Source organism: Papilio machaon, chromosome 22, assembly GCF_912999745.1.
Source record: "Papilio machaon chromosome 22, ilPapMach1.1, whole genome shotgun sequence".
NCBI classification, from domain to species: domain Eukaryota; kingdom Metazoa; phylum Arthropoda; class Insecta; order Lepidoptera; family Papilionidae; genus Papilio; species Papilio machaon.
In genome coordinates, this window is record NC_060007.1 from 5,849,385 (window position 1) to 5,865,030 (window position 15,646).

The 15,646-nt window shown below is 35.4% G+C and overlaps 1 protein-coding gene across 1 annotated transcript in view; it reads right to left on the reverse strand.

Moving 5' to 3' along the window:
• Positions 1-4,438: 4,438 nt before the first annotated feature.
• LOC106713877 (protein Fe65 homolog) overlaps positions 4,439-15,646 on the reverse strand; it is a 40,685-nt gene continuing 29,477 nt past the window's right edge. The window contains exons 3-12 of the mRNA XM_045683536.1: positions 10,338-10,376; positions 8,627-8,841; positions 8,313-8,532; positions 7,914-8,106; positions 7,570-7,697; positions 7,067-7,072; positions 5,718-5,911; positions 5,225-5,427; positions 4,903-5,079; positions 4,439-4,599 (exon numbers count right to left, since the gene is read on the reverse strand). Coding sequence (XP_045539492.1) covers positions 4,447-4,599; positions 4,903-5,079; positions 5,225-5,427; positions 5,718-5,911; positions 7,067-7,072; positions 7,570-7,697; positions 7,914-8,106; positions 8,313-8,532; positions 8,627-8,841; positions 10,338-10,376 — 1,528 coding nt within the window. The 3' untranslated portion in view covers positions 4,439-4,446. The remainder of the gene's footprint in view (positions 4,600-4,902; positions 5,080-5,224; positions 5,428-5,717; positions 5,912-7,066; positions 7,073-7,569; positions 7,698-7,913; positions 8,107-8,312; positions 8,533-8,626; positions 8,842-10,337; positions 10,377-15,646) is intronic.

Sequence of the window (15,646 nt, forward strand, 5' to 3'; positions counted from 1 at the left end):
AAAGCAACTGTCAAGCGATATCGTGTACTTCATCGATAAGCGACAAGTCTAAGGTCTTCTTTAGTCATGCGAGAGATGGTTCTTGGTGGAATTTTCATCTCCCTAGACAAGATTTTCTGCTTGCGGAGAGGATTTCTTCAGATTCGCTCAGCGTCAGCTTTGATCACCGCTGGCGTCCTGGAATTCCGCGGACTGCCGCTCCTGGGCCTGTCATCGATAGAGGACATCTCACTGAACCTTTTGATAGTAAGGTACACGAATTTCATTGAGATTCGAAGCGATTGTAACAGATTGAATATCTCGCTCGAAGTTTTACTGCACTTATGTAGAGCTGTTACAGCGATTCGATTGTCTTTGACGCCCCACTCCATGATGACTTCTTGGATGAATACCATCAAGTGAGGGTTTTCTAGGAGAATGAAGCCTGCTAATGTCACATGAAAATAAAAAAATTTGAAATGACATTCCATTTTCGAAATTTTTTAATACAAAACTTTGGGACAGTATTTATGGCTAGACTAGGTATAATGCGAACTTGAATTCTTGTCGATGTTACACAAAACGAGCCTGTATAGAACACACGTATTTTGTATAAATTAGATAATAAAATAGTTTTACATGACCCCCCCTCCCCCTTCCTTCCCCCTTCCTTCAAAACATGGCTGCTCCACATTCAAGTATACATTTCTAAATATAGGTTGTAAAGCATAGGTTGTCACGTGACCGTTGAATTCCATTGACACATTGCTGTCTCTGTTGTTGTCAAGAATAATGAAAGAGACATGTACATGTATGACGTCACGGAGTTCAACGGTTAGACATAAATCTATTAGACTGTAAAGAAATTGAGTATTAAAGTTTATTGACTGAATTCTAATGATTTAAGTCTGTAAAAAAAAACAAATGTCAAATGAATTTGAAATGTCAAAATTGACGATTTCAAGTCTTGTAACCGAGTCCAGTTATTTATGTTGATAGAATATTTTTTTTATATTATAAGGTGGCAAATGAGCGAGCTGTTAAGTTCGCCGGAATAGCGAAGCGAACGCTGCTCATAGAAATATGCAATATCATTTGCGTTGCCAACGAAGAAATGCTTTATAATTGTATAGTTCGCTGTAGATATTTAATGATAAAAAATATGGCTTCCATTCTACAAATTGGCGCGAATTTTTTTTAGCGCGTAAATCGAATGTGGCTGAATTGTCTTTGGTTTTTGCGTGAATTGAAAAAGTATAAATATATTTGAATTTTTACAATCGTGGAGCAGTGTTTTTTAATACGCCTTTGTGTCTTGATCAGAAGTATTGATTTGTTTTTATTATACCAAAATTCCAAATTATGTCCTGTGTAATGAAATAAATGTTTATAATGAATTAACTTACTTATTTTGTTTTATTTCCTTTATGGCGTTGTCAGTTCTGAAAAATAATAAAAATAAAACGCCGTATGTGTGAGTTTATAATTTTTTTTTATTAATTTCACAAAATTATTCATTAAAAGCCACAGTTCGAAGGCTTTTAAGCTGTCAAAGCGACGGTCGAAAACCGCTTGTCTTATAACTGTGATATAGAACTGTGAATTCAGAAGCTATCTAATGTCTACATTTTAAACGTTTACATTTCATAGAAAATATCGACTTGCACAAGGCAGTCAAAGCTTTTATTCCTATTTCTTGGGGAGCGGACAAACGAGCGGTTAAAAAGACGCGCGTTCCAACCGCTGCAGTAACATTGACTTAACTAACGTGAATAAAACTATGTTTACGTATGTAGAACAGCTCTGTGAATAACGATCTTACAGTGAGAAGCGACACTGACTGCTTCTAAATATATTTGTTACATCTTGAAGCTAATTGTGATGTCTAAATCCAACGCCTTAAACTATTAGAGACGGTATGAACTTAAAGTGGGAATTCTATCTACATAATGCGTTATCTACCAATCTGCGTATTAAAACGATATATATATATCCAATCTAAGCTCATACCGTCTCATAAAATAAAATAATTTATCCTAAAAATGTTACAGACACAAAAACACTCATATATTTATGTAAATATCTGTCAGCTCTGAAACTTATTTCGGAATTACAAAAGAGGTCCCGAAAAAATCTTTCCCAATAAAGCTGTATAATATTTTTTTTAAACAATAAAACATATGGATTGATATTTTATAATTAAAAAGGATAGCTTAAGGATTTATATATAATTAATGCAGATTTTATAGGACATTAGGTACAAAATATATTCATCATTAAAAGCTCAAAATTTTCAAACACCTTGTCTTGAGTATATTGAATATAATTCAGCCAAACAGGCAAAATAATAGGTCCAATGAATTAATTACATATGGACCGTTATAAATACCAATCTCGAACAAATAAGGCATTCGAATGCCCGAAAGCTTGGTAAGCTATATATAAATATTGACATATTAAATACTCCACGCGGTGACATATATAGAAAAAATATCCGTATTTCGCAATCGATACGTATTTTATACAAGCTTAAGCAAAAATAATTTTTCATATACCATAGAGTTTATTTTGTATAATCTATGCTATAGCAATATTTCACACCAATTCTTACGTCAACTGTCAACCCCTTTACTACTGTCAAGTTGACGTGTGGCTAGTGTTACCATCATTGAAATTTTTCAAGTGCTGGCAATCTAAAATTATCGATCTCCCCATGTAATTATATTTGATAATACTTGCCATCAATTACTACACTAAAATTAATAATATCAAAATAAGTTTACAAATGTTATTTACAGTCCAATCGGAAAATATCCTAATAAAATTTCGTCATCAAACTTATAAATTACATTGACATCTAAAATAGCATGGCTTCGATATAAAAAAAAAACCTTATAAGCCGTCATGGGACGCCTGGCAGATGTGAAACATCGTGTGTGTACAAGTAATATGCATAAAATATTAAATATTATAATTAAATAAATAATAATGATAATGATAATTATGATAATAATGACAATAATGATAAAATATTGTTTAAATAATGATAAAATAAAGATAAACTAATGATAAAATAATGTTTAAATAATAATAATGTATACCTCAGTATAGCGTGGCGACCCGTCGCCACACCGTACATTCTACTACACATAAAATATATATATGTATACCTCAGTATAGCGTGGTGACTTGTCGCCACGGCAAGCGTCGCCACGCCAACGATTCGGTTTACAAGTGATCCTATAGATGTTTCACATCAAAAAGATGTCATTTTCCTAATTAAGCCTTAGCGTTAACTTTAATGTGTATTTAATCTTTAAAATTAATGTAATCAACTGATTTTAATAATTAAAAGTTCTTAATTACATATATATAAATAGATTAAAAATGTTTATCGTGTTACTTTGAGAAATTAACTCTTACAGGGATGTTTCCTTTTTTACCGATCGACTCATCGATAGAATCTAGTTTAAATCGATTACGTCAATTTACAAATGTCAAAATTTTACCGCCATTTAGAAATGTCAACGACTGCCTACAAAATACAAACGTACGCCTATCGACTAGTGATTAAAAGGTAACTATTATTACACACAATTATACAAAATTAATCATAATTTGTTGATTGAATCTGTTTATTCCATCATACTTTTTAATTTAACAGTTTAAAAAAGCGGTTTTATATATATTTTAACTGCAAGTAAAATCTTAAACAATAAGGACCGGATTTTAGATTCCGAATTATTTTAAATGTTATATACTGAATTTATAGGATTAGTATGTAAGTGAAAATTATTTAATGTTATTAGTATAAATAAAATGTGAATTCTTAACAATTATATGTAAAACATTATTTTATATGTTGAGTTATATGTTTTTATATTTTATTATTATGTATTATATTTAAGAAGGTTATCTGGAAAATATAAATTCACAACATAAATGATATTTTGATAAGTTTCTTCACTTGAAATGAAATGTTTATATAATTTTATAACATTCCTATGGATTTGTGCATTAAAAATTTAACATTTATTACTAGGACATTGAATTTCGCGGTTCATAAATATATCGATAAATTAATGAAATAAATTTAAAATAAAAATAATTTAAATGAAAAAGTAATAAAAAAATTATTAATTATTTTTTTAATGCGCATATATAACATTTAGGCAGGACAACAGTGGAATTATAAATACGTAGCCGCATTCAAGGTATGGCTACTTGAAGTCTCTTAGTGTACAATTTACACTAAGAGACTGCTAAAGTTACCATTAACGGATTCTGAGTATAGTAGGAGAGCAGATATACTGCGGGTGCAGCCGGCTCCTATATGCGGGAATTATAACCCGAAATTCTCCTGAAACGAAACCAGTGAAATTTTGGTTTTAACATAAACGAGTAAAGGATATCCTTGTAGAAATGTACACACAGTATGATTGATATACTTACATTGTGTGAGTACGTTCAAGAGGCGCGACGTCCAGTGAGCGAGCCCACGAAGGACTTTAGAGCGGCGCCGAGCGAGCCCCGCCCCTCCGCCCCGCTCGCCGCGCCGCCCCCGCCGCCCGCCAGCGCCGCCGCGCCGCCGTGAGCGTCCAGGCACTTCTGGTAACGCAGCTGACAAATGTACAATTAACATTAGTCTGAATCAAGTAGATATGTAAAAGTGGGGTAAGGATTGTGATGCACAATCTATATCTTCCTTATTCAAAGCCGTTTAGTGGAGTCACTAAAAACAAATTTAGAGTGAGAAATTTACACTAAGGGCGTCCTTAGTCTTAGTGATCCACTCTGGCTGTGGCAGTAAACCATGATTTAAGATTGATGGTGTATGCTCTTTCGCATCGCCTATGTTATATCTTCCTTCTCTTTCATGTAACGAAATATGTCTCAACGTAACGCGCTATACTCGAGGTGTACCTTGCACGCGGCCTCTATAGTCTTGCAGAGGGCGCCGGAGGATGGCTCGGCGTGGAAGGCGTGGGCGACGAACTGCTGGTGCTGCGTGTGCACGATGAAGGCGCAGCGCCGCACGTCGCGTCCGATGCCCAGGAACGACAGGTAGCGCACGCGGCACTCCACTATCGGGCTCGTCTCCTACAAACGAAATTCTGAGTCATTACGATTTTTACGAATCTCAATAATGAAGATCTTTCCGCTTTATTTTTGAGTTAATGAATCTGTGGATTGATTGCCGTTTACGAGTGTATCAGAGTTCGTACTATCAGGGTAGTATACTGACCCCCTCCTCAGTGATAGTGATCATGGAGGGCGCGACGGCGACAGCGACGGGGCGCCAGGCGCTGGGCGCGCGCGCGGCCGCCAGCCGCTGCAGCGCGTCATTGAGCACGTCCATGCCGGTCGCGCGCGGCACCTCCGCGCTGCCCAGGTACCGCGCTCGCACCGTCTTGCGCGGCTCCTCCATCGGCGTCGGGAACGACGCACCTGAAATATACAAAAACCACATTATTTTGTTCTAGAAACCCTCCTATAGCTAAAGAGAAATAGATTCGTAACCACAACAATTTTATGTGACTAGGCTGGCACGACCATTGAAGCTCATATGAAAAGAGACGGGAAATAGAACTTTTATAAATTGATGGTTCGGTCTGATAACTACTGTTACTAGTACTAAATAGATACTATATACTAAATTAGTCACTTAATGCAGATTTTCTACGCTCAAAAGAAACTAAATAACTACAACACTCTTTGGGACTTTACAAAGGATATACCAGAGAGTGGTCTAGGTCGCCTGGCCGCCGGCAGGTCAGTGGGTCGCGGCGGTGGTTGTAGCGAGCGTTCGATCATTATACGCTTGCAGATGTCGCGCAGAGCGTTGGCGATGGCACGTGCGGGCGCCTCGCACCGGAACACGTGGCACATGTGACGTCGCGTCGCTCGGTCGCGCGCCACGTACGCAAAGTCCCTGCAATGCCATCATGCAACGTGATATTGACAACACAAGTCTTTAAAATATCACACAAACAAAAACTTTGGTCACACACATAATGTTATTACGGATATCCATGGGTGTTAATAAAGGCCCTTCGTACACAAGGAAACGTAAATCTTCGAAGCTAATATCGCATTGCGTCGCGAGTATCGCGTTGCGCGTGCTTCGTACACATACAATTGAATCATCAAAGCGAGTTGTCTCCACGGCAGACACGAATTTATAAAATGTCAAATGTATATTTTTCCTCCGCCATATTGAAAACGTAGGGACTTTTAGCACAACGATATTAACAAACAGAACGACAGACTTACGTGGGCCTCTGTATGAACCTCTATGTTATTGTATTACGTAAATTGCTAAGCGACAAAAATCGTCTGGTTCCAAACAATGACGTAGCCTTGTGTACGAAGGGCCTATATAAAATATAAATCACACAATTCCATAATATCTACACCGAATATAACATGATATACAAAATAAACGTGACTAGCAATAGCAAGTGTTGAAAAATTTGCATTATTAGAGTATCGTTTTAACAAATTATGTCTTTTGTTATTTAACTTTGTTATTAATCATGTCAATTCTTAAAAAAACTTGGTACTATTTTTTAAGAATGTGGCGTAGCTCTAAATTAAGTTTTATTAAGTACTTGTCTCATAAAAAAATAATTAAGAACGGTTTAACTCATGTATTATCTTTCGATGTCGGCACCGACTAGTTTCGGACCCGTTTGGGATCCATCATCTCGCACTCGAACTAGTCGATGCCGTCACCGGACGATCATGCGTGAGTTAAGCCGTTCTTAATTAATTTATTATAATGTCTCACAAAAGTTTAAATAATTTACTTGTCTCATAGTTTAATATTGTTTGATTTAGTGTAATGTTGAAAAAATAAAACGTCGATTGTAAATTTGATAGGACGTAATATTTAGAACTAAAAATGTTTTATGAGAGTCTTAAAATGGTAGTAAAATTTAAAAGATATTTTATCATTTCAAGTGCTTGTTATGGAATCTAAAGCAAAGCAAAAACATTAAGAAATCAATATGAATTGTTGTTTTTTAAATTTTCCACAACTACAATGAAACTAGCTTATAATCTAAAAGCTCTACTAAATTCATACCTTTCACTATCCCGAGAAAGCGATAGAAAAAATAACTTAGTCAGAATTTATCCAATTTGTATTATCTTTAAGTTTATGAAATTCAACTTATTAAATAAACCTAATTTTTAACTATCGATTATCTAGTTTCAGAGCATATTTTTATGTTTAGAACAAAATTAATGATTGTATTTTTAGAAATCTAGCTGTGAATTTCTGAGACACAAATCTCCTTTTAAAACATATTATTATCTCTGTTTCCTCGAATATAATGAAAGGGATGACGATATGTTTCATACAGAGATTCTGGACTCAGAAACCCACGATAAATATTAAAAATCTTGAAGTAAATAGTAAACCATAAAGAAAACATATATCGATCCATGCGGCGAAGAGAGATACATCTCTTAAGAGATAAGAGATACAGTGATATCAAAATAAACAAAAAAATCATTTAAGAACTTTAGCTCTCATACTGTCGCACGTATAAGTGATAATTAAAGGCCTCCCCTAATGTATCTTACCGTCCATTGTCTCTGCCGACCCCCCACACACGTATGGTGTGTATGGGTTGTGTGTGAAGCGTGTTCAGGCTTTCAGGATCGATTAACTTCAATGCCCCATCGTCCAGGTCCATAAATAAGTCTTTACCCTGAAAATATTAAACAATACGTGAACACTATTTAAATTGTTAAAATTAAAAGAATACTAATTCGACCATATAATTTTGGAAGCATATAGGTATAGGTATAGGGGTTGACTTAATATGGATGGACTGCTTGCCGCCGCATACAGAGTCGTAGAAGATTAAGCGACTGACCTTTAAATGACTGACGCGGCAGTTATCATGTAGAAATGTGATACTTACGTCGCCCCACCTAGCGGCATGATCCAGTAGATCATTGCGGCCAAGACTAAGGTCGACGATGCACTTGTTGACAGCGCGGCTGGAGCGCTCCGGTGTTAGCTCCTCTTCGCCGATCTCCACCCAGCCCAGCGAGCGTACAAAGAACCGCACCGCGCGACCTTCAAGTTCACCTCGTGCGGGGTAGCTGCGACGTCTAGGAAGATACAACATTGATTGGGTATCCAAATTTTCATTGGTTATATTATATCAAATAGTTACTTCTAGGGATTAGAATTACTACTAAAGAAATTCCCTAACAATTCAAAATGTACCAAAATGTGTGATTAAATCCGTATTCTTTCTTTAACTTCATTGTGGTAACTTCAATGAATAAGTTTCTTGTATAAACATCATACGCACTTGTAAGAGATTTCTTCTTTTCTCTTGCGTTCCTCAACATCAACGTGGTCGAGGGCGCCACTGGTGGTGCTCCTCACCACGGAGCTGGCCATCTCGTACTTAGCGTCGGCGAGGCTGGAGCAGTCGCGCACCATCGACAGCCGCTCCCTGCCCTCTGGGCGGGGCAGCTCTCGCTGGATGGTACCGCTCTTAATGTGCCAGTAGTAGGGACCGTCGGCATCTGACAAGTATAATTAGAACCATTGGACATAGAACTTGTCGTAGCACACGTCTCTATTTAATAAAATTACAGCTGACTAGAGTATTTAACCTACCTTCATGTTTCTCCCATCCCGGCGGCAGCTGCGGTTCCTTCTTGGGCCTGAGTTTGACTGGTATAGCGTAGAGGTCGTCGTTGGGACCCGCGCAATGTGGCACGGGGCCACTGTGGCTCTTCTCAGAGTCCTCCCGATCCGCCCTCTCTTTCTCCGGAGGGGGTGAGTCCTCCCCTCCATTCTGTTGGGGCGGCGTGATTAGGCCGCTTTTATCACTGCAACAGAGTGAGAGCAAAAACTTTATAATAGAAAAATTAAACAAATTAGGCCTTTTACTGTTTTTTACATTGCAAAAAGAATGTTATAAGAAAAGAATATCGACTTTTCGACTCTATTTTTTTGTAAGTACTTTAGATAGCCAGTATTAAAACAGACTAAAGTTAACAGAATGCAGATTAAGTTTAGTTAATTGCAGGAACTTTAGACCTCAATCATTCTGTTCATTCTTTAAGTAGTCCATTAGTATAGATTTATTCTCTCTTACTAAATATACCTGCAATAAGCGACTCGCTTAGTGACCAGAATATCCCAGAATATGGTAGTAAGATCGTAACGTTCTTCGTCGACAATTTATCACGTTGCTTATACGTTGTCGTAACAAAGTAAAGCGGATGTAATTGTTTGTATGTAACAGGAAGTTTTGTTCGTCGAACCACAACGTTGTCATACATTGTGTTCGTGGGAAAGGTATTTTATTTGTCATTATAATTCTATTTTATACGCAGGTGCTTTTATTATCTGACTAGCTTTTACCCGCGACTCCGTCCGCGCGGAATAAAAAATAGAAAACGGGGTAAAAATTATCCTATGTCCGTTTCCTGGTTCTAAGCTACCTGCTCACCAATTTTCAATCAAATCGATTCAGCCGTTCTTGAGTTATAAATAGTGTAACTAACACGACTTTCTTTTATGTATATAGACTAGCTTTTACCCGCGACTCCGTCCGCACGGAATAAAAAATTGAAAACGGAGTAAAAATTATCCTATGTCCTTTTCCTGGTTCTAAGCTACCTGCCCACCAATTTTCAGTCAAATCGATTCAGCCGTTCTTGAGTTATAAATAGTGTAACTAACACGACTTTCTTTTATATATATAGATAGATGAGGAAATGAAACTTTTTCTGTGGTAAATACAATCAATAACTTAGGCCTAGCTCTCTGGGTGAAATTTCTACTGAGCTCTCTTTTTTACAATGCCTTTAAGAGGTTTAACAGGTTTATGGGAGACTGTGTAATTGACTAATCTGTGGCGCCACTTTCTGTCCTCGCCCTGGTCGGTTGTACAACCGCGCCCTACCTCAACGCCGGCCCTGCGTTTAATTTAAATTTTATTTTTTCCTACATTAGTACGAATGTTGCTATGAGTAGTTTGAGTAATTAAACGTTACTAAGTGTGATTTCTAACCACGAATGACTAATGGACCGCAAAATGTCGCAGTTTTTTTTTGTTAAAAGCCTTTTTAAAACATGCGAAGATATGCACTAGTTAAGTCGTAACACGAAGAAGTAACTTAAAGTTAGATTGAATCTAGTTGTATTATTTATCGTGGGTTTCTGAGACCAATATATCTGTATGAAATATATTGTCATCCCTGTCGTCATCATTGTCAAAACAGTGACAACAATATGTTTTAGGCGGAGATTTTGTCATCAAAAACCCACGGTTAGTATGAAGTTAGTAAAAGTGATTGATAAGTAAACGACTACTTACTTTGCTTTTGCAACAGGAGAAGACGCCTCGTCTTCAACTCTGAAAATAAAATATAAACTTAATTAATATCCATCATACAATATTATAAATGCGATGTTGGATGGATGGATGTTGGTTACAAGGTATCAGAACGGCTTCATGGATCTCGATGAAATTTGGTATTGATGTAGAACAAAGTCTGGAAGAACACATAGGCTACTAATCAAGTTTTTTTATAATCCCGTGCCGACGGAGTTGTTGGCTACAGCCAGTTGTATAATAAATGTTAAATTATCCTCATATTTCTTATATGGAAAACTTTGGATTCCTTTGTAAGAAAACAGATGGTCGACGAATCTGTAAATGCATATCAAGACGAGCACGACCTTCAGTAATGAAGTATACGAAGAAGAAGAAGTAAGGAAATTGCGTCAATGGATAAAATAATTTTTGAAACAATTATTTTAGTCAAAAAGATATATACATATTTAATTATGAATTACGGTCGAATTTGAATCAACGGTCGACCACCACTTTTACTAAAGTAATCTTTCCTAACTTTAAAACTCGTAAACAAATAAATGTCATGAACTTTGAACACCACAGCTGAAACATAATTTATTGTATTTTCAAAGATTTAATTTAATTATATTCTTTTATAAGTTTGTATTGGAGGAGCTTTACAAATATTAAACCGCCGGGGCTTGAAAATTATTAATGCAAAAGTTTCCGAGCGTTCATTTCGCGGTGCTTTCTGAAGCTTTTAAATTTGTTGCTTTGCGGATTATTTTTCTACAGTAGCAAGAGATATTAAATAAGATTTAAATTATGTTGTTATTTGCAATATTTAATTTAAAATAACTTTGTTTAAATTACATTTTATTTATTTGACGTAATTAACTTTGCACATTATTATTTCTGTTACATTTCTTCGTTTTAGTATTTAATGTAAAATTATTTTTAATGTTTAATTCAGTTTTATTCATCTTTACGTAGGTATTGTCTGGGCCCGGTCAACACAAGGGCAGACAAATCAATTCTATGAACGTTTAAGAGGTCAACTTAGAGGTCGAATAGCTTGTAGCATGTGTTGCTATCATTTATAATAACTTATAAAGAAAATTCTTTAACCAATCTACATTTATCTTGATGTATATAGATAGATTATTATATATTTTATTTTCTATATTTTATTTTGCCGATCTCATTTAGCTCTTAACATAAATAAAACAATAAACTATATGTAACATTCTTTGAAAAACATCTTTCAAATGTCTTGCGGAAATTCAAGATGGCCGCGCGACTTCGCACCTCAACTGAATTGCAAATGGCGGATTTAAAAATGCATGTATTCAGACGATTCCTAGTAGAATATCACCATAAATGTAAATGTTAATCTTACATCTGCGTTTAGCATACATTTATTTATTTTTCCGTGCAATTTAAAGCTTTGATTTATCAAAATAGCAAAATTAAAGTTTAGTTTTCAGTACATTTACTTTTTGTCATATTAATTTTTGTCCCTTAGTTTAAAATTTAAAATTACGATTATTTACCAAAAAAAAAAAATACTTTTATTTAAAAAATGTCGAATACTTCACGATTGCTACGGTCTCGTTGTGTGAAACAATTTTAATTCCATCGCAAAATTTTCCACAAACTATATTTTTGCATAGAAATAACAAGTTTCAAAACTCGTGCAAACTTTTATTTAGTCTACATTTCTAGAGATTTTCTCCAGCAAAGTACTTCGCAAACTTTGTCTTTACAAACTCGATAAATGTTTTTCAAGAATTCATTCATTTCTCTCTACTGAACATTTTATATGTTTCTACATTTTATTTTTCGTACGAACTGAAAATTAAACTTTATTCAAAAAAGATCATGCAGAATTAATTTCAAACTTTCCAACCAACCAGCATCAAAAATAAACTCCTTAATTTAAAATCCTGTTTTTAATAGGTAAAAGGGACCTTTAGTGTAACACTTAGTAACGGAAACTTAACAAATAAAAACTCAGAGACCAAAAGTTAATCTCTTTCTGTATAATCAGTCAAAAATAAAATTAAACCAAACCTTTTTGGTGCGATTTTTAAGCAAGCGTCGAAAGATTTACACTACATTTTCTAACCGACCAGTATCTTCAGAAGTAAACAATCCAGTAGATCAGAGTGAAAAACAAAGCCATTTATAACTTCAGTTCATTTATTTGGCTGGTGATTCAGATGAGAATCGAGGGCATTGAACCCGGAACGACTTGAACTAAATTTGGGTCATTATTCGGCTAGACTAAGTTTAGGTTATGTTTGGTAGAGAATGGAAGGGATAATACCCAGTCCATGTTATAATTCTCCTCCATCCATTCAACCTAACTTTTTCCTTTGAGTACTCATACTCTACCAGCCGTCATGTCTGAATTTACTCCTTTCTTAGATATATCCTCTTTCAAACAATGTAGTCATACTTTCTTTAGTCTTTCTATACCTTTGTAGCTTTTTTTATATCATAAGGTGGCAAACGAGCAAGCTGTCACCTGAATCCGCCTAAATGGCGAAGCGACCGCTGCCCATACACATCCGCAATTGCATATGCGTTGCCTACCTTTAATAGACAGAGGAGGGGACGCACAGAAATACGATTCTCTCCTATGCGTCCCCTCCTCCGTCAAATCTACTTCCCCTTCCCATTCTTATAAGGAAAGGATGGGAAGGGAACGTGAACTAAAATTTGTCCTCCGGCACCAAACTATCACTATTTTGTAATATTATTTATACAAATAACAAACCTGTACATAAAACCTGCATATAAATACATTTTCATTACATCAAATAAAAGGTAAATTAGCGTAAAATAAGGCCAATGACCTAAATGATCATCGTTGCATGATTCTGTTTTATGTATGTATTCACTCATGCGATAAACAAAATCTATTTTAGTTCTCAGGCGTTTACATTTTTTTTATTAGTAATTGAGACTGAATTAAAAACGAAAGACAATACCTGATGCTACTTTGGTAATATTCTGGTAAAAGTCATAAGGTGGCAAACGAGCAAACGGCCACCTGGATTCGCCGAAATAACGAGGCGACCGTTGCCCATAGACATCCGCAAATGCAGATGCATTGCCTACCTTTAATCAACGGAGAAGGGGATGCACAGAAAGAGGATATTTCTTCTTCCTATGCGTCCCCTCTTCCGTCATATCCACTTCCCCTAAAAAGGACTAAAATTAGGCCTCCGGTACCACACTTATCAGACAAAACGCGGATTTATTTATATATAAGTAAACTAGTTGTCGCCCGCGCAGAATTAAAAAAAAACTGAATAAGTAATGTGTTCTTCCAAACTATGTTCTACATACTCGTATGTGCCAAATTTGATCAAGATCCGTTCAACCGTTCCGAAGATACCTTCAAACAAACAACCATCCATCCATTCATCCATCTAAACTTTCGCATTTACAATATTAGTAAGATTAGTAAGTTAAAGCGATTCTACGTCAAAAGTAGAAAAATATTTGTATTAAAACGGCATTTTCTTAATGAAAGTACATTTTGTACCTTCGTCACCTTCAGAGTTACATAAAACCAGGTACCTATATAATATAAAAAGAATGAGTAAGGCGCCGGAGAAGTGGGTTGCAGGGAAGGGATAGGGGGTAGCTACGTGACGATCTCGACTTTTATTTCAGCTGGAAATTCCTGTAAAGTCCATGTTTACTTGTGATCCAAGTGATAAGAGTGAGCGGTTTCAATTTAGATCTGATGATCTGAAATCTAATTTACACTTTAATAAACCAAATAATTTTTTTAAATAACATTATTAAATATATTAGAAGAGTTTTTTTTATCTCAAGTATTGAATAGTGAATTTTATTACATACTAGCTTTTACCCGCGACTCCGTCCGCGCGGAAAAAAAATTAGAAAACGCGGTAAAAATTATCCTATGTCCTTCTCCTGGTTCTAAGCTACCTGCTCACCAATTTTCAGTCAAATCGATTCAGCCGTTCTTGAGTTATAAATAGTGTAACTAACACGACTTTCTTTTATTTATATAGACAGATGGGTTAAACTTACTAATATTATAAATGCGAATGTTTAGATGGATGTTTGTTTGAAAGTATTTCCAGAACGGCTCAACGGATCTTGTTGAAATTTGGCACAGATGTAAAACATAGTCTGGAAGAACACATAGGCTACTTATTTTTTTTTTAATGTCGCGCGGGCAGTGTGTCGGGCGACAGCCAGTGGGTTATATTTACAGTAATAAGGTGCGGTAATTCAGCGTAAAACTGAAAATCAATCCAAATGAAAATAAATTTGATTTTGTCATATTAACGTTTATTTTTGTGTCTTTTCTGATTTTTGAAATTAAAAAGACAATGTGGTAAAATGTAATTTGATTAAAGATAAGAGCATTTTGAACTTATTTAAAAATAAACGCTATTCGCATGTTACTTGTATCATATTTGTATAGTGTTCGTTGGCAGACAAACAAATGGTGTACTTTTGTGAAAGAAAGAGTACATAGTACCCTGTCGCAGTAACACGATCTCTGATTTCAGCCTGGAGACACTCGTATAAAATAAATCTCTCTTTTGACAAAGTCTCATCTTTTTACTACATTCGATATAATACATTTATAAACATGCACATATAGTTCCGTTATTTTTTTTTTACAAATATATTTGACGTAGTTTTGTATTCGTTTCTGTGTCTAATAAAATGTTTATAATGTCTTTGTAATCTTATAATAATTTAAATAGTGAAAAAATGCTCAAATTAAAGAGTAAAATTTTTGAAATCCCTTGTATATTGACTAGCTGTCGCCCGCAACTCTGTCCGCACGGAATTAAAAAAGTAATAAGTGTTCTTTCAGACTATGTTCTACATCTGTGCCAAATTTCATCAAGATCCGTTGAGCCGTTCTGGAGATACCATCAAAGAAACATCCATCTATCTAAACATTCACACTTTTATTAGTAAGATTTAGACTTTGTCTATTTTAAAAAAATCCTTAAAAGTGACATAATTCAGTGACATTTTCGTAATTGGTAACATATCTGAAGGTCAATCAGAATTAACAATATAGTAGAAATGTCAAAGGTTTGGACGATTATCTCTTAATAAACGTGTTTTTGTTACTTTTGACACATTTTATAAGTCTGGATATAGATATTACATACTATGCAATAAAAGCATATTAAACAAGCTTTTACCCGCGACTCCGTCCGCGCGGAATAAAAAATAGAAAACGAGGTAAAAATTATCCTATGTCCGTTTCCTGGTTCTAAGCTACCTGCCCACCAATTTTCAGTCAAATCGATTCA